The sequence below is a fragment of the Gossypium hirsutum genome, chromosome A02 (genome assembly GCF_007990345.1).
Source record: "Gossypium hirsutum isolate 1008001.06 chromosome A02, Gossypium_hirsutum_v2.1, whole genome shotgun sequence".
NCBI classification, from domain to species: Eukaryota; Viridiplantae; Streptophyta; class Magnoliopsida; order Malvales; family Malvaceae; genus Gossypium; species Gossypium hirsutum.
In genome coordinates this window covers 100,135,955-100,155,369 of record NC_053425.1, presented here as the reverse complement: position 1 = coordinate 100,155,369, position 19,415 = coordinate 100,135,955, and the positions used below count along the sequence as shown (strand labels likewise).

At 33.8% G+C, this 19,415-nt stretch overlaps 1 protein-coding gene across 1 annotated transcript; it reads left to right on the top strand.

Moving 5' to 3' along the window:
• Positions 1–484: 484 nt before the first annotated feature.
• On the top strand, positions 485–4,555 carry LOC121210267 (protein BRASSINOSTEROID INSENSITIVE 1). Its single transcript, XM_041082326.1, has one exon. It carries the CDS (start codon positions 713–715, stop codon positions 4,271–4,273), a length of 3,561 nt encoding a protein of 1,186 aa, XP_040938260.1. The 5' UTR covers positions 485–712; the 3' UTR covers positions 4,274–4,555.
• The last annotated feature ends 14,860 nt before the right edge of the window (positions 4,556–19,415 follow it).

Below are 19,415 nucleotides of genomic sequence, written 5' to 3'. Positions count from 1 at the left end.
TTCAAACAATTTAAGTTATTGGTTGAGCCGAATTCCAATTTAGTAATATTTTTATTTGAAGTTATAAGATTGGAATGAAGAGCTTAGTTAAAAAATATTGAATTCGTTATTTGTTGATAAATATGATAATAATAATTAATGAAATATGAAAGTAATAAAAATGACCCAAATCAAAGATTAGTGATTTTTTATATAAAGAAACAAACATAAAAAAAGATAGTGAAATAAAAAGAAGATTTATTTGAAGTAGGAGATTAAGGGTTGCTCCACACTTAATCACCAATCTAGAGAGACAAACATATTATTATAACCCATTATTTAAATTGGTTAGATTTAGAACTAAGATTTATTAACCATTATTTAATTTTAATTTAATTTAACTAAGAGAAACAGAAGAGTAGAGGGTCACATGGCATGTGAGCCAATAACGGCTGTTTCCACTCCTCCCCACTTTGATAAATACCCTTCTTACTGTCTTCACTTCCTCTTTTGACTCCATTTTTCTCTTTCTTTCACTAACCCCATTGCCCTCAAAGCCAATAGAAAACATAAAAACCCAGCTTTTCTCTCTCTTTCTCTCTCTCTTCTGTAAAACCAGAGCTCAAAGCTCTCTCCTTTTATGGCAGGCTCATACCTTAAACACCTCTCTTTGTTTCTCTTGTTTTCATTGCTATAATAAACAAGTTAAAAACTTCCACCCATCCCTACAAATATGAGACCTTTATTTGCCTTTCTCACCTTCACCGTCACCTTTCTTATCTGCTTTGAAGTTCTTGTGGTGTCTTCTTTAAACAACAAAGATTCTCAGTTACTGCTCAGCTTCAAAGCTTGCTTGCCTGACCAATCTGTGCTTCAAAGCTGGGTACCTAACCAAGACCCTTGTAGCTTCAATGGTGTAACATGCCAAGACTCAAAGGTTTCCTCTATTGAACTCAGTGACACCTCCTTGAGCACCGATTTTCACTCAGTTGCTGCCTTCCTTTTAGCGTTGGAAAACTTGGAATCCCTTACTTTGTTGAAAGCCAACATCTCTGGCAACATTTCTTTCCCTTATGGATCCAAGTGTAGCTCCTTGTTAACCAGTCTAGATCTGTCTCAAAACACCTTGTCTGGTCCCCTTTCAACCCTTTCCACCTTGGGTTCTTGCCCAAATTTGAAGTCTCTCAATTTATCAACCAACAAACTCGAGTCTTCTGGTGAAGAACAAACCAGGGGTTTGCAGCTAAGTTTGGAAGTTCTCGATCTTTCTTTCAACAAGCTGTCGGCTGGAAACTTGGTCCCTTGGATTCTTCACGGTGGTTACAATGACTTGAAGCTCTTGGCTTTGAAGGGAAACAAGATTACTGGTGACATAAACGTCTCCAACTGCAAAAAACTCAAGTTTTTGGACGTTTCTTGGAACAATTTCTCAATGGGGACGCCTTCATTTGGTGACTGTTTAAGTTTAGAACACCTCGATGTGTCTGCCAACAAGTTTTCCGGTGACATTGGTCGTGAAATCTCTTCATGTCTGAACTTAAACTTCTTGAATCTATCGAGCAACCAGTTTTCAGGTCGGATTCCAGGTTTACCAATATCCAAATTGGAACGTCTTTATTTAGCCGGTAATAAGTTTCAAGGGCAGATTCCTCTGTATCTGACTGAAGCTTGTGCAACTCTTGTGGAGCTGGATCTTTCTTCAAACAATCTTTCTGGTATGATTCCTAGTGGCTTTGCTTCTTGTTCTTCTTTGGAATCTTTCGATGTATCCACCAACAACTTCACTGGTAAACTTCCCATTGAGATATTCCAGAATATGAGGTCCTTGAAGAAGCTTGTTTTAGCTTTTAATCACTTTTCAGGCCCTTTGCCTGTGTCTTTGTCAAGTCTTTTGAAGCTGGAGGTCTTAGATCTCAGTTCAAACATTTTTTCAGGGCCAATTCCTGTTTCTTTGTGTGAAAATCCCACAAACAGGTTACAAGTTCTGTATTTGCAGAACAATTACTTGACTGGATCGATTCCAGCTAGTCTCAGCAATTGTTCTCGGCTTGTTTCTCTCCATTTAAGCTTCAATTACCTTGAAGGTAGCATCCCCACCAGCTTGGGTACTCTCTCCAAGCTTAAGGATTTGAGGCTGTGGTTAAATCAGCTCCATGGTGAAATCCCTCAAGAGCTAAGTAACATTCAGACACTTGAGACCTTGATTCTTGACTTCAATGAGTTGACCGGGACGATACCTTCAGGTCTAAGCAACTGCACCAAGTTGAACTGGATTTCTTTATCCAACAATCGGTTCACCGGTGAGATACCTGCTTGGCTTGGCAAACTTTCAAGCCTTGCAATTCTGCAGCTCAGTAATAACTCGTTTTATGGAAGAATCCCACCTGAGCTTGGTGATTGTCAAAGCTTGATATGGTTGGATCTTAATACCAATCAGTTGAATGGGACTGTCCCTCCGGTGTTGTTCAAACAATCTGGTAAAATAGCTGTCAATTTTATTGCTGGGAAGAGGTATATGTACATCAAGAATGATGGAAGGAAAGAGTGCCACGGGGCCGGGATTTTGCTCGAGTTCGCCGGGATCAGGCAGGAACAGTTGAATAGAATTTCCAGCAGAAACCCTTGCAATTTTAACAGAGTCTATGGAGGTCACACGCAGCCTACATTCGACAATAATGGTTCCATGATATTTCTTGATATTTCGTACAATTTTCTGTCTGGGTCTATTCCGAAAGAGATCGGCACGATGCCATATCTGTTTATCCTGAATTTGGGCCACAACGATATCTCTGGTAACATCCCACAAGAGATTGGGAACTTGAAGGGACTTGGCATTCTTGATCTTTCTTACAACAGATTGGAAGGGTCAATTCCACAATCCATGACTGGCATCACTCTTCTGAGTGAGATTAATCTGTCGAACAACCTTCTCTCCGGCATGATCCCGGAAACCGGTCAGCTGGAGACGTTTCCGGCTAGTGATTTCTTTAACAATGCAGGTCTCTGTGGGGTCCCTCTTCCTCCCTGTGGAGATCCAGTGGCTGCTTCGAGTTCCGAGCATCGGAAGTCTCATCGCAAACAAGCTTCTCTTGCAGGGAGTGTGGCGATGGGATTGTTGTTCTCTCTTTTCTGCATCTTTGGTGTGATTGTAGCTATTGTGGAGACCAAGAAGAGAAGGGAAAAACAGGATTCTGCTCTTGATGTTTATATGGATAGTTATTCCCACTCCAGCACCGCGAATACCAGCTGGAAGCTAACTGGTGCACGAGAAGCATTGAGCATCAACTTGGCCACATTTGAAAAGCCCCTTCGGAAGCTTACCTTTGCTGATCTTCTTGAAGCCACTAATGGCTTTCATAATGACAGCCTTATCGGCTCCGGTGGTTTCGGTGATGTTTATAAGGCCCAACTGAAAGATGGGAGTGTTGTTGCTATCAAGAAACTAATACATATCAGTGGACAAGGTGACCGAGAATTCACAGCGGAAATGGAAACCATTGGGAAGATCAAGCACCGGAACCTCGTTCCACTCTTGGGTTACTGTAGGGTGGGTGAAGAACGGCTTCTAGTTTATGAGTACATGATGTATGGAAGCTTAGAGGATGTTCTACATGGCCAAAAGAAAGCTGGAATCAAGCTGAACTGGGCTGCAAGGAGGAAGATCGCCATTGGAGCTGCAAGAGGGCTGGCGTTTCTTCACCATAATTGCATTCCTCATATAATTCATAGGGACATGAAATCAAGCAATGTCCTACTTGATGAGAACTTGGAAGCCAGGGTCTCCGATTTCGGGATGGCTAGGCTTATGAATGCAGTGGATACGCATTTGAGTGTCAGCACGTTAGCGGGCACCCCTGGCTACGTTCCTCCTGAATACTACCAGAGCTTCCGATGTTCCACCAAGGGCGATGTTTACAGTTACGGTGTGGTTTTACTCGAGCTACTAACGGGAAAACGGCCTACGGATTCAGCCGATTTTGGCGATAACAATCTTGTTGGATGGGTGAAACAGCATGCTAAACTCAAAATAAGTGATGTCTTCGATCCAGAGTTGATGGAAGAAGACCCCATGGTCGAGATCGAGCTTTTACAACACTTAAAGGTAGCTTGTGCTTGCTTGGATGATCGACATTGGAGACGACCCACAATGATTCAAGTGATGGCAATGTTCAAGGAGATACAAGCAGGGTCGGGGCTCGACACGCAATCGACCATTGCCACCGATGACGGAGGTTTTAACTCGGTCGAAATGGTAGACATGACCATAAAAGAAGTCCCAGAAGGTAAGCAGTAGATGAAAACCAAAAAAATTTCAGAGAGAACATTCTTTTGCAGGTGAAGAAGAAAGAAGCAGGTGGTGATGATGAATTCCCACAGAATTTTCCATCTTCTTTACTTTAAAAAAAAAAAAAAGGCATACAAACTGCCCCTCCTTAGAATCTCTACCATTTCATGTATGTATGTTGTATTCTTGTCATACATTAAAACAAAGAAGAAATTGGTTGTTTAACTTGCTATAAATTGTGTAAATATACAGTTCCAGTTATTATGCTTTTCTTTTCTTTTCCTTTTTAAACAGATTAAATCCTCAAAATGAGCCTCCCTCAGCCTTGCTGATTTATCTTTACTATTTCTTTTATTTCTATTTTTCCGATTTCAATATAATTAATTACCCTTCAATTTTTAAAGGGAGGTGTAAGAGTTGAAATAATTACATGTTTAATTTCACTTAGTTCTAATTATCTGGGCTGCGTTTTTTATTTTCGCTCTTTAAAATTTTTAAAATTTTAAATTATATTTTAACCTTTCTAAAAATTATAAATTTTTTAATTTTTTAAAAATTACAATTTAATTTCGGTCCCCCTTAAAAGAAATTTTCTAACGTCGCCCTTGTCTAATAAATTTAAATTTAAGAAATTTTTATATAATAATAATAGTGTTTTTCTTTTAGGACATATTTTATTTTTAAATACAATTATACATTATTTTACTAATTTTGTTTGAATAACAAAATTATAATTTTCCTTACATTTTGATTTATTAAATAATTAGTTAAATTGCATAGTATTTATTATAAATGATCTACACTAAATTTAACCAGAGTGAAATTAGAAAATTTTTTTAGATCTAGAATTCAGTTATATATTTTTATGAGAGTTAAATTATAATTTTACCATTTTAATAGATTATATATTTACAATTTTGAAAGGACCAAGTCAATGTTATTATTTTGGGGGCCAAAGTACAATTTTACTATTTACTAACTTAAATTTATATAAAATTTAAAGAGCTAAAAATTAAATTTCACATTTTAGGTGACTCACAAATTCCCCCGTTGTTGAATTTAACTAAATTATATAATATTTATTATTAGTTATTTATACTTAATTATGACAAATTGACGATAACAAGGAGTATATGTTTAATGTTCCATAGAGAAAAAAAATAAATATGGAAGGTTAAAAGTAATTAGGATGTTTATTTTTCTTATTAATTTTATTAATAATCATATTGTCAGATATTTTCTTAGTTTAACATATTATATACGATGAATAGATTTTAAATTTTATTATTTGCTTAGAGAAGTATTATTGATAAATTTATAATAATTAATTTATATCTTTTAAAATTTTTAAAATTATGTAGTTGTGTAATTACAAATTATGTTAATTATGTTATTAATTCTATGCGTAACTTGTGAATTTAGTCCGTGTATTTTTGTTTGATCATTTTTCAATTCATGTACTTTCTAAAATTTTAAATTTTAGCCTTAACTAAATAATGACTATTAAATTCATTAAGTTTAGATGTTTTTAAAATTTGATGCAACAAACATATCATCGTATGTTTAATGTCATGTTTTTAATGTCATGTTTTGTTATATTCAGATTTATTATAATGTCATTTTTTAGTTATATGACAGTTTTTTAAAATGGTAAGTCATTTTACTAAAAAAAATAGTTTATTTTCTGTTAACCAAGCTATTTTTTTGTGAAACAAATACAGTACAATGTAGAAAATATTTTTCGTAAAACCTTTTACATGTAAATAAAATGGACCCTAAGATTGGAATTTTGGAATTTGAAAGTTATAGCAACTAAGAATGATCAAATTGTAGAACATATATTAAATCTACAACTTTACACATAGTATAAGATCAATAGTAGAATTTAACCAAACATATTTAATTGAACTGTTTGGTCAGAATTAAAAATTAAAAATCCGAAAAGTACAAGGACTAAGATGACCAAATTGAAAAGTATAGGGATTGAAACTGATAAAATTAAAATATAAAGACTAAATCCACGATTTATGCCGAGTATATAGATAAAATTTAACCTATAATTTATACTACTAAACATGACATAAAATTACAATTTAATTATACTCTATTGATTAAACATAATTTCATTGTCCTATAATAATTAAAAAAAAATTATTAACCCAAATCACCCCCACCCTACCTCTCCACTCATCCCTCTCGGCTGAATTGAAGTAGCCATTGGTGATGACTTCTCTTCCACCTCCAAAGTTTTCCGGTTTGCCCCATGGTCGTTAGTTTCTGTATTGATAAAATGGGGGGATTATGAATGGTGGCGCTAGGGGGGGAGGGAGCCGGGAGGAGGGAGGAGGGAGGAGGGGAGGGGGATTGGACGGGGTGGGGTGATTTGGGTTAATAATTTTTTAATTATCATGACATAAAAATGATGTGTATTAAAAATAAATATTAAAAAAATAAAGTTAATAACTTAAAATTCTCATCAACCAACAATTGAGAATTTAACTATTTTAAACGTACAAAATATAAGTCGGTTGACCATTATATAACTTTTTAAAATTGATGATTTAATAAGAAAATTATTAATAGTGAAGTGATTATTTATATAAATTTTTTTAATTATTGAAATTTTATTTTATTTATTTTTACTCTACCTTCAATAAAATATGCATCACCTTTAAATTCGGGCTTGTAAATCCAAAAAATCAATTTAATTTTCTTCAATTTATTACTATAAACGTTATTATAATATATCATAGAAAAGCTACAAATAGTTTAGAAGCCACTGAAAAAGAGTTTGGGAGTTCTATATTTCACTAGAATTATGGCCTCAATTCGCTGGGTTTAAATTTTTTTAATTAAATAATTAATTATTTAATTATTGTTATTTTAATAATAATATTATCAATATAATTATAAAAATTAAGAAAATTATTCAATGCAAAGTATAAAATGATAAAAGTATTAAGGAGGTTTTTATATTAACCCTTAAATTACATTTTTACTTCCTTTATTGAAAAATAAGTAGATTAATCTATGTATATTAAATAAAAAAATAATTTTTTATTAAAAAATAATTTTTTTATTGTTAAGCTAAGATTTGATATTATATATATTTGAATTAAGTGGCATGGAATTGAATGAGAAGTGAGATTAAAATATAAAATTTTTATTAAGCATTCACCCATCACCATAAATCCAATTTAATGTTTCTTAAATCGATACCCTCTCCTCCCAGCTGAAGAATGCCATTTTCTTTTAAAGTTTTTCTTAATTCCAGCACCCTAATTGAAAGAACACCCAAGTTTTATTTTAGACTATCAGGTGTGTATCGTATTTTTAGTCAAATAGATGGCGATATCATGATGAGAAGCTTCTTGATGTTATAAAACAGATGATGCTATGACGACACAAATGGAGATGTTGCAACGTAGTGACGTGTTTCCCCACATAAATAGAGTTTCTTCTCCTAGTTAAACTTTGATTATTCTAGGAGTATTTTAGTATAATTAGACCTCTAATCTTAACTTATTTAAAGAAGTCTTGTATCCCTATTTTGAAAGACAAATTAAGAGGTAATTATATATGTAGTACTACAAAGCCTTTTTTTTTTAAGGCGACAAGATGTAGTAGCAGATATGGTAAGAGTATTCGTGATAATTATGGAGAGAATTTTGTACCCCTTTGTTAGAGAACTCTATGAGAAGTAGGGTTTTGTTTTTGGGTTTTGGGTTTGTACATATAGTACGTTTAGGTTTATTTCTCCATATTGTATTCTTGTTGTTAAAAAAATGTAATTTTTAGAAACTTTGAGGTATATTCTCGATTGGTAAAGGTAAAGAGTTGAATCATAAAATTATGATTTTATATTCTACTTTATGAGACCCTTATAACGGTATATCATATGCTCAAAATGGTTGAGTGATGAATGAGAAATTAACACTCAAAGTAAACTACTTGTGAATTATGTTGAGAAAAATAAAAAGCGTTAGTCCCACATTTATTGGGAATCAAGTGTGGAACTTGTATATATATATGTAAACCAACTTAGCAATTATTAGATGACTAAATTAATGTTCTCCTTTGGGCGTGCACAAGGGGGATACAATTCCAAATTTATTAAAGTTGAGGGTGCACCCACACAATGTGGGCCAAATTTGCCTTAAAAAAACTATAACATGCCTCAACATCTTAGTAAAACTCAATTCCCTTATTTTATTTTTATTTTTTTTAATTATTTTCAAATTTAATGTTTTAAATAAATATAAATATTTATTTAATTTGTTTTTTTAGATTTAGTGTTTTACATAAATATAAATATTTTTTATATTATTTGTTCAGATCTTGTATTTAATTAGCTAACGTGTTTTGTCTAACACTTGTTTGTTTACTTATTTAAGGAAAAATCAAAGCCTCATTTACTTGTAATTTTTATCCTTTTCGGAAGAATTTTTCACATGAAATCAGTGTTAAATGTTATTTACCTTTTCTATTTCGTTGTTTATACAAATACATCCCAACATAATCATTTATAAGGTAAGAACACATTTTTTATTCCAAAAACGTGATTTTCCTTTGGCATCGTACTTCTGTTTTTAGTTAGTTGATGGTTTTGGCAACAAAATGGTGTTAAATAACACCCGGCAATGATTCTCTCTCCCTTCCCCCCTCCCTTTTATTGTAGTTAAATTTTATTTCATAATTTTGGGCAAATCATGGTATTAAAGAACACCAATTCACTTTATTTGTAGTGTTTAGGTTTACGAGTAACCATTTTGTTTGGTGATTTAAAAATCGGGTAAGTTAGTATTTATTTTATATGTTAATTATGTTCCTACCCATTTTGTTGATGCTAATTTATTTTATTGTATTTGAAATTTTAGCTTTTTGAAAGCGGGAATACGAGCAATCTTTCAAATTTTGAAGATCGTATCTCAACTATTATGTGCCATTGTCGGAGTAAAATTCCTAGACAAACTTTATGGAAAGGTTAAGGGTAGGAAATTTTATGAGTACGGAAATTACATGCTTTGTTATTTTTTTTTGTTAATAACTTCATTGGATTTTTTAGTAAATTAGATATTAATTTTTGTGAAATGTACAGGTTGGTGGATGTATTTTTTTCATTGGTATGACCTTTTTATTGTAATTTAAGTAAGAGAAGTGATGATTGATATATGAGATGCTTACATGTTAGTATCTCTATTGAATTGAATAAAAGAAACAATTAAGAGGTAAACGGGATTTACTAAGCAATATTAGTATTTCATTCTTGTTTGGATAGGTACAGGGAAAGAGTTTATATACAAGTGTATGCTTAACTGCTGCTAACAATATACCATATTAGATAACAACTTAGTATCAGACTAATAGATCCCATACTCTAACATTCACCTAGCTTCTTAATGGGTAAGACCTGAAGTAAACTATGAAATCGAGCAAAAGTAGAAACATATAATGGTTTTGTGAGAATATCAGCAACTTGGTCATAGGTTGGCACCTTGCCGACAACTAGGGAACCATCAGCCACCTTTTCACGTACAAAGAATAGATCAAGTTCAACATGTTTGAATTTGGAGCGTAGGACCCGATTGGCGGCAATAGCTACTGCACTAGAATTGTCACACTAAATTGCCTGTGGATCGACAGAACGAATTTGTAGTTCTTTTAGCAGAGAGACTAACCAAGTAATATCACTAGTAGTAGCTACTAGATTTTAATATTCAACTTTAGCCGTAGATCGATAAACCACTTGTTGTTTCTTAGAACACCAGGAGATAGTGTATGACCATAGTAGACACAATAGCTTGTCGTAAACCGGCGGTCATCAAAATCTAGACCCTAGTTGGCATCAACATACCCAACTAAAGACAGTCTATTAAATGGTCGGAAAACTAACCCATAATCAATAGTACCATACAAGTACCTCAAGATCCGTTTTAGAGCTACCAGATGTATTGTAGTATGTGTATGCATGAATTAACAAACACAATTTACCGTATAAGCTATATCAGGCCTAGTTAAGACCACATATTGAAGTGCACTCGCAAAGCTTCTATATTCAGTAGGATCAACAAGACGATCTTTTTTATTTTTAGACAAAGCAGAAGAACTGACCATTGGTGTATGAACACTTTTTGCATTAGCTAAAGAACTCTTGTCAAGCAGATCTCGAATATATTTGCATTGGCATAAGTGGAGATTCCTAGTGGAAGATCGAGTGACTTTAATGCCTAAGAAGAAGTGAAGCTTGCCCATGTCTTTAAGTGAAAAATCTTTATGTAGTTGCTGAATAAACTATTTATTCCGTCAGTTGAACTTCTAGTAACAATAATATCATCCACATAGACCAAAACATAAGCGCTGTAGTTGAACGTAACTTGAACAAACAAGGACATTAAGATTTAGATAAGAAGAAATCACTACAAATAAGAAAGTGCTTCCATTCATCAAACCAGGCGTACAGAACTTGTCACAACCTGTATAATGCCTTTGTCAGACGACACACTAATAGCTCACTATTTGGTCCAGACTGAGCATATCCCGATGGCTGCTACATGAATACTTCATCAGAGAGATCACCATTTAAAAAGACATTATTCACATCGACCTAACGAAGTTTCCAACTATTGGAGACAACGATCGATAATATGGTTCGAATAGTCGGTTTGACCATCGAACTAAACGTTTCTTTAAAGTCACAATCGGGTACCTGTGAACAGCCCTTTGCCACCAATTGAGCCTTATGCCAAGCAATCGCCCGATTAGGATTTTTTTTATTTTAAAAAGCCACTTACACCCGATCATTTTTTGACCAAGCAGTAACTCAACAAGCTCCTAGGTTGAGTTAGCCATTAAGGCATCAAATTCAACTTGAACAACCAATTTCCAATATGGATTAGTAAGAGCTTTCTTAATTGTGTGCGGCTCAAAATCAGTAGTTTCAACAGTTAAAACCCTGGGTTTAAAAATACCTGCTTTAGACCTTGTAACCCTAGAGTGAGTATTTCCTGAAGGAATAAGTGGAGTGGTCGAAGAAACTGGGTTGGGCGAACTATCCCTGTTTGAAGAGGCGAAAAGGTAGTGAACCACATGATCAGAATCTACTTCAACTGGCAATTCGTCAGATACAGTAGCAGGTGACTCAACCGGTATAGACTATTGGGGACTATAGATGGAAGCAGAATGTGAGGTTGCAGTGGATGAAGTAGCAGCCACCGTGGACTGAGAGGACTGAACTATAGGAACATATGTGGTGACATACGGACTATGCTGAGCAGTGTCCAATGTAGGTGAATTGAACAAGAAACAATATTCATCAAAAACAATATGACGAGAGAGAATGACCTTACCATCTGGTGTGAGACAATAATAACCCTTATGTTATGAATTGTACCCCAAGAATATATACGGCTGGGAACGAAAGTCCAACTTGTGGTGTAAAAATGGGTGTAGATATGGGAAACAACAACAACCAAACATCCTTAAATGATCATATGTAGGTTCTTGACCATGAAGAGCTTTATATGAAGATTAATCTTTCAGAACTGAAGTAGGTAGACGATTTATGAAATGAACGACACTACAGAAGACATATCCCCAGTAATCCATGGGCGAATTGGCTTGGGCCAAGAGTGAAATACCGGTCTTAACAATGTGGCGATGTTTACGCTCAACAACACTATTCTGTTCGGACGTATATGGACAGGAGAAACGATAAAGAACACCATGATTAGCCAAAGCTGATGTAAAGGCATGGAATTCACCTCCCTAGTCACTTTGAAAATTTTTAATTTCCTTTCCAAACTGAGTTTTGACCATTTTCTGAAACTGAATAAATCACTCAACTGCTTAAGATTTACGTTGAATCAGATAAATCCACGTGAAACGACTACACATGTCAATAAATGAAACATAGTACAATTTTTCCTTACAGACAACCGAAGGCAGTCCTCACAAGTCAGAAACAACCAATTCAAAAAAATTCATTTACTCAGTAGTAGAATGAAAAAGACAATTTATGTGATTTCCCTTTTTGACATGCAATACAAATATTATCAAGAAATTTTTTATTAGTAATAATTTGACATTTATCAAGAACAATTTTAACAATCAAGGCGGGAGGATGACCAACTCTTTGATGCCACAATATAAAAACATCATTAGTGGTAGTACACTCTTGAATCCTAGTGTTGTGAACAGACGAAACCAGATCAGATGAAACAGATGAAATGGCCGAAAGTTGATAGTGACCATTACGAGTATGGCCCCGAACAAAATTTCCTAAGTCTGGATGTCCATAATAACACAATAAGACAGGTGAAATTCAAAAAATACTTATTGTTATTAGCCAACTGAAAAACAAACATCAGATTCTTTTGGATACTTGGCATGCATAAAACATTAGTCAGATGTAGTAATTTTTTCTCTGTAGATAAAATATAATTCCAATATATGAGATTTTAGCAGGAGCTCCATTACCTATTAAAATAGAATAAGTACATGAGTATGGAGTAGACCCATTTAAACTAGAAGTATTTTGACAAACGTAGTGTATAGCCCCCGAAGATGAATACCAAGATGAAGCTCTAACAGGCAGAGGAACATATGAATCATTATTATCAAAATTAGAACCATACTAAGTGGTATTAGCATTTGATTTAGAAGCAGCCAAAAAATAGACGCATTAAAGTCAGGAATACGGGGCAACCCAATACAAAGCGAGGACGGCGAGGACTCAAAATAAAAAACTTGGGCTCTTGGTTTAGTCTGCCACGGAACACTGGGCCCACCATTTGGTATAGTAGATGTGTGGTCTTCAAGACCAATACAATTAACATTCGGCCTCATAGAGGTTTAGCTAAGTTTTGGACTAGCAGCAGCTTGCCCATAAAAAACAGAAGGCCCAGCCGTTTTACCAGTAGCAGGCGGTTTGTGAACAGTAGTAGAGGGCCCAATTTGCTGACCCACCTCACGTGGCATATGTGAAGTCCCATATAGACCATTCAAACCTGGGTCATTATCAGGCCCAGTTACATGGCCTAACTCATCAAATGAATTATAGTGAAAAGGATTGGAAACACTAACCTACGGTAGATGTGAAGCATAATTTTGCATCGATGGCCACCCTCTCCACGAGAAGCCACCAATAAACGGTATCAGTGCTACCATCGACGGTTCAACATACTACACAGACCCACCAAAACCATCAGATTGAGTGAACATATCTCCACGAGATTCTCATCCATCAAGAGTAGATAAGTAACGTGCTGCGGTCGGAGGAGATAGACCGTCGTAATCACAGTTGTAGTGATAGAAACACCGCTGTGCCAGATAACTATAATGACTACAGATCTAATATTGAATCCATTGTCGAAAGCCACGCCTATGAGAAGCAGAGGAAGAACGACCACATCCACGAACAGAATCTACCACTGCTGTAGTCGAAGGAGCCTCAACCATGTTGGCATGAAATGACACATCATGCACCGTACGAGTCTGACGACTCTTGAACTCCAAGAGGACATCAATGATCTTTTGAAAGGAAAGTTTCTCAGAAAAGAAAGACACTAATGTTAACACAGCATCAAAATCTGACGAGAGACCGGTAAGCATAACCTCTACCTTCTTAGCCTTCAAAACGACAGATCCAGATGCCTCAAGCAAAGTATAGGTATTTTGGATCTTGGCAATATATTCTTTGATAGTTAACGCTTCTTTCTTGATAGAGTGTAGGTCATGCTTAATTCTGGAAATTTAGCACCAGTGGCAGTAGCAAATAGCCGATTCACAGTGCTCTATACTTCACAAGCTATTTTAGCAATTGTGAAACAAGATAGCAGTGAGGCACTAATCGTAGATAGAAGCCAAGAGGCAAGTAACTTATCTTGTTGAATAAAGAGAGATGCATCAGGATTTGGAGTTAAAACTCCATATAGAGAAGACACAAAGCAAAGTGGAAAGGTAACATATCCTCTAGAAAACCTTGCAATTCATAACCTTTAATGATCAATTGTACATGTTGCTTCCATTGCATAAAATTGACATCATCTAACTTCACTATAGCATGGTGAGGAAATGATTAAATCAAACGAGAGCTAGAGAAGAAGGCAATGGAAGTAGAGTTGGTGGAATTTGCCATGGATTTGCAAAGAGAGGAGGTTCCAGGAAATCAGGCGACTGATACCATGTTAATAGCTCTATTGAATTGAATAAAAGAAACAATTATGAGGTAAACAAGATTTACTAAGCAATACTAGTATTTCATTCTTGCTTGGATAGGTATAGGGAAAGAGTTTATATACAAGTGTATGCTTAACTGCTGCTAACAATTTACTAGATTAGATAACAACTTAGTAATAGACTAACAGACCCTTTACTCTAACATTACAAAATAATTGCTAGAGAGAAGGTAGAGTTAAGAATGGATAATGGTGTTGAGACAAATAAAGTGAACTCATCATATAATGAAGATTTAAATAATGAAATTGGAATGTTGAAAATTCAGCTTTGATGTTTTATTAACCAATGAAAAATAGCTAACAAGAACTTACGTAAAATTGTTTTTTTTTGTTTGATTTGTTAACATGAAGAAAGGGATGGAAATGTGTATTTGAGTTAGCCATAGCTAAGTGGAAATAGTTCTTGAATTTTGTTTGAACAAAGTTGTAACATTTGGATGTGTTTAGTGTTTGGCAAATCATGATGTTTGTGTATTTTTATTTGAACCAAGTTCATATATTTTAATTTGCCAAATATAATTTAACATGTGTTTTACTTTACTTTAATGAGTTAAAAATGATTGTAATGAAAGTTGTTTGTTGTGATTAATATGTTAAATACATAGTTAACTTCAATAATTTAGCATGTGAATTTGTGATTATATGCAATATAAATGGTACAACCTCAACTTTGATAACTTGAATGAATTAAGAAAACAAAAATTTGAATTTTTAAACTTAAGACATGCTGGACATTATTCTTAAAGATAATTTGTTTGTAGGAACAACGAAAAATAATAAGAAAATACTTAAAATAGGGAGAAAAAAAGAGATTTTTTTGGTGCCTTTGAAGTATGTTGGTAGGTGTGATATTTATAGGCTCTTGTGCAACGATAAATAGAGAAAATCAAGGTAAATCGTGGGAGTAAATCAAGGAAGATCAAAGATGAAGTTAAATTTGATTTTTAATTTCAAAGAGTAAGTCAAATATGATTTTTAAAAGGGTAAACTATATAGATAGTCACTCAATTATAAAAATTTTTCATTTTAGGTACCTAAAATAAAATAAAAAAATTGTAATTTAAGTACTCTTGTTACATAGTTTGGTCATTTTGGTAACTCCCGTTAAAATCACAAAAGGCAAGCTAAGTGATAGTTGAAAAAATCAGAATAATAACAAATTTAGCCATTAACTTTTACATTAAATCGATTTGGTCATAATTTTAAAAAAATTAACCTTCAAAATTTAGAAATGTTCTTAATTTTATCCTAATTCTAAAAAAATTCCAAAAAATATATAAAAAAAGCATAAATATTTTCAAAAAAATATAATAATAAATTTAAATTTCATTTAATATTAATATTACATAAAAAAAACCCTCCCCTCCCCTTCCCACCCTCGTCCCTCTACTTCTCCCTCTCCATCATACCATTTGTACTCCATTTCTCTCTTCATCTTTTGTCATTTTCCTTTAGACCTATTTGTAGCAGTTGGAAAAATTAATTTCCATGTTGATTTTCTTCTCTTTTTGTCTTGAAAAGGTCGTCTGTAGTTGGTGGAGTCATTAGATTTCTATGTGTTCAACAGGTGCAAGAAGAAGAAAGAAAATGAACCACTGATTATGAAATTAAACTAAAATTACAATCTTGAGTGTGTATTAGATTTTCATTGTTGGCATTCTTACAATGATGCTTTGTTTAAAGCCTGAAGCTTTGGATGAAAACCATCATCCTCAAAGTCCTAATTGTAATACCATCTATGGGAATGAGAATAGTGATAACAATGGAGGTTTTGTTCTACAAATCAAGTGGGTCTTTATTTTTTTTCCTTCTTTATTCAGTGCTTATGTTTTAATTTTTTTAAGGATTTGCAATGCTGAATGTAGTATGGTTGATGGTTAAATTGGGAATGGAAAAGTGGTAAGGTTTGGAGCAGCTTATTTTAGCTGAGGATGACCCTTGTAACTTTTGTTCTGAGTTGAAGGTAATTAGCAAAAGCTAATTTTAAATTCCTTAATTTGCAACAAGATCAAGAAAGAGAAAGAGGGAGAGAAGGGTGGGGACGGTGGTAGGGAGAGGTTCGATGGAGGAAGGGGAGAGGGTGAGGCACGAGAGTGGGAGATTTTTATTTTATGTAATATTAATCTTGTAATAGACTATTTTCAGTAGTGTCGAAAAAAATGATTTCAGAACTCCATTTTTTGATGATTGAGCCCGTAAATATTATTAATTAATATTTATGAGTATAATATAGTGTTATATTGACTTTTGTTCCTATAATTTTGTTGAACGATTTGTAATTAAAGTATAATGACTAAATTGGAAAAATTATAAAAAAATAATTGCTATTAATTTTTACTAGTTAAAAAGGTTTAAACAAAAATTTATTAATGTTTGAAATGACAATTATCCATCTTTTTATTATAGTCCACGGTTGGTGTTTAATATTTAGTAAGTTATATGTTAAAATTAATGTAAATTTTATTATTATAAAACTTTAAGCATTAAAATATGAAAAGAAATGGTCATCTTCAACCATTTTTCTTTCCCCCTGTAACACTTCTAACCTGTATTCGTCGCCGGAACAAGGTTACAGAGCATTACCAGGGTTTACGGATCAAACAGGTAGAAATTTCAAACGTTTCATAATATATCAATATTCATAATAAAACCAATCAAAATTATATATACTGTCCCTTATACAAGCCTTCAAGGCCCTAAATACGCATTAGAAACAAGTCGGCACTAAATCGGAAACTCAGAGAATTTTTGAAAAACATAGAAAAATTTCAAAGTTGCAGGGGTCACACGGCCGTGTGGTCAGGCCGTGTGACTTACACGGTAGGGAGACATGCCCATGTCCTAGGCCGTGGAACTCTATGACTTGGTCACACGGCCAAGTCACACAACCGTGTGCTAGGCTATGTACCCTTCGAAATAACCTCACATGCCCGTGTGTTAGGTCGTGTGCTAGGCCATGTAATAGCTTGACTTGTAACCCTTTAAAAATTACAGGAGACACACGGTCATGTCACCTGGCCGTGTGTCACACACGGTTGAGACACATGCCCGAGTCTTAGGTCGTGTGGACAAGAAAATGACCACTTCCAAGCCATTTCTTTCACCCTTTAAAGCATAAACCTACAAGAAATTTGTACATGTATACAAGGCCTTTAAACATACTCAAATTATGCAAAGAATGACTAATCTCCATACCAAATCTTCATACAACCAATATGCTAAAAGGCACCTCAATCATCAAGCATCAACTTATATATATACATGATCATATTTGTTCAAACCTTAACCATACATATCTAATTAATCTCAATACTATTTCCATGCTATATCAAAAATAATCTCACTATATTTGACCACATTTATACCATTTACCAACTGACTTGTTTCCATACCAATACATAACACAATTGACACATACCAACCTTATCATATTAGGCATACCATATTTCAATCATGCACATTTATTCTAGACTTTTCCAAAACATACCATGTCTTGGCCATATTGAGATCGATACAACATATACCAACTTTGGTTATTTCTAAACATGCATCAAATTGACCATATTAACCATAACCAAGAAGATATCAATAGTACCTTAAGTACTTCAAATTCAAGGCAACATTTCGTGCCATAATTGTCAACCAAAATGACATACATATATACCAAAATCATCAATTAAACATTAGACATAATCAACCTATACATGCCATTATAACCTTAACCAAAATATCAAAATCTACCAATATAATCGTTGGATAGTGTGATAGATCTCCAACGAGCTTCCAACCCAATCGAGCTTCCAATAATCTGTAAAGGGATAAACAACTACGTAAGCAATGAATGCTTGTAAGCTCATACAAACTTTAAACATAATATTCTGATTCAATAATAAGCTTTATATGATAAATATAAAGCTATATCAATGCCTCAAGATTTATCAACTACATAACCACTAACTCATAAATGAGTAAGTCTATCAACATCATATATCTGTTCATTCCTAACATAATAAGATTTTATAAAACGTTTTACACCATCATTAACATTTTCATAAAACTATGAATAACTTCTTTTACTTACTTTGAATAACTTCCTTTACTTACTTTCCATTCCATTTACTAAATATAAACTTAAATAACAAAATCAATTAACTAATTAATATATTTATTCATAACATAGGTAAGTTCAACCATAACATACGTAATTTCTCATACATAAGTACATTATTCAACTCATCAATCCCTTTTTCATCATATCACATTTCAGTTTTGAACTTACTGTTTCATTTGTATAATACCAGGCATAAGCATATACATTAATCATAATCTCAAGCTTGACATAAGCCTAATCACTATCATCAATACATAAGTTAGTGCATTTATGTATATAACTTATTTTCATGTTTCAAATTACTATCCCATTTTCAATTCTCATACGATATGGTCCAATATCAATCATAGTATCGTTTTATTTAATTACCCTTATTAACACGACTCAGACTCGGATAGATACACGGATCCAACCAACACACCAGTTTGGCACCCAATGCCTTTTCGGATAAATCCAAAGTAGTATCTGAGCCTAGCGTTATATAAATTGACATACAGTGTATCATCGGTTAAACCAAAGTAAATTCGCACCCAGTGCCTCATCGACTCGAAGTCGAAGAAATCCCTAAACTTTTCCTATCCTATGGCATGCCATCTATATCTGACTCAGCCTGATATAATTAATAGGGTTCCAATCCACTTCCAAATACAACCAATATCCAATTATCATATTTGCACATTATCACATTTACACACACACACACACACACACACATATATATTCATTTCAATTCAAATAATCAACACATTCATAATTTTTATACCAATTCAATCTATTTCAATCAACTATAAAATGTCAAATACTC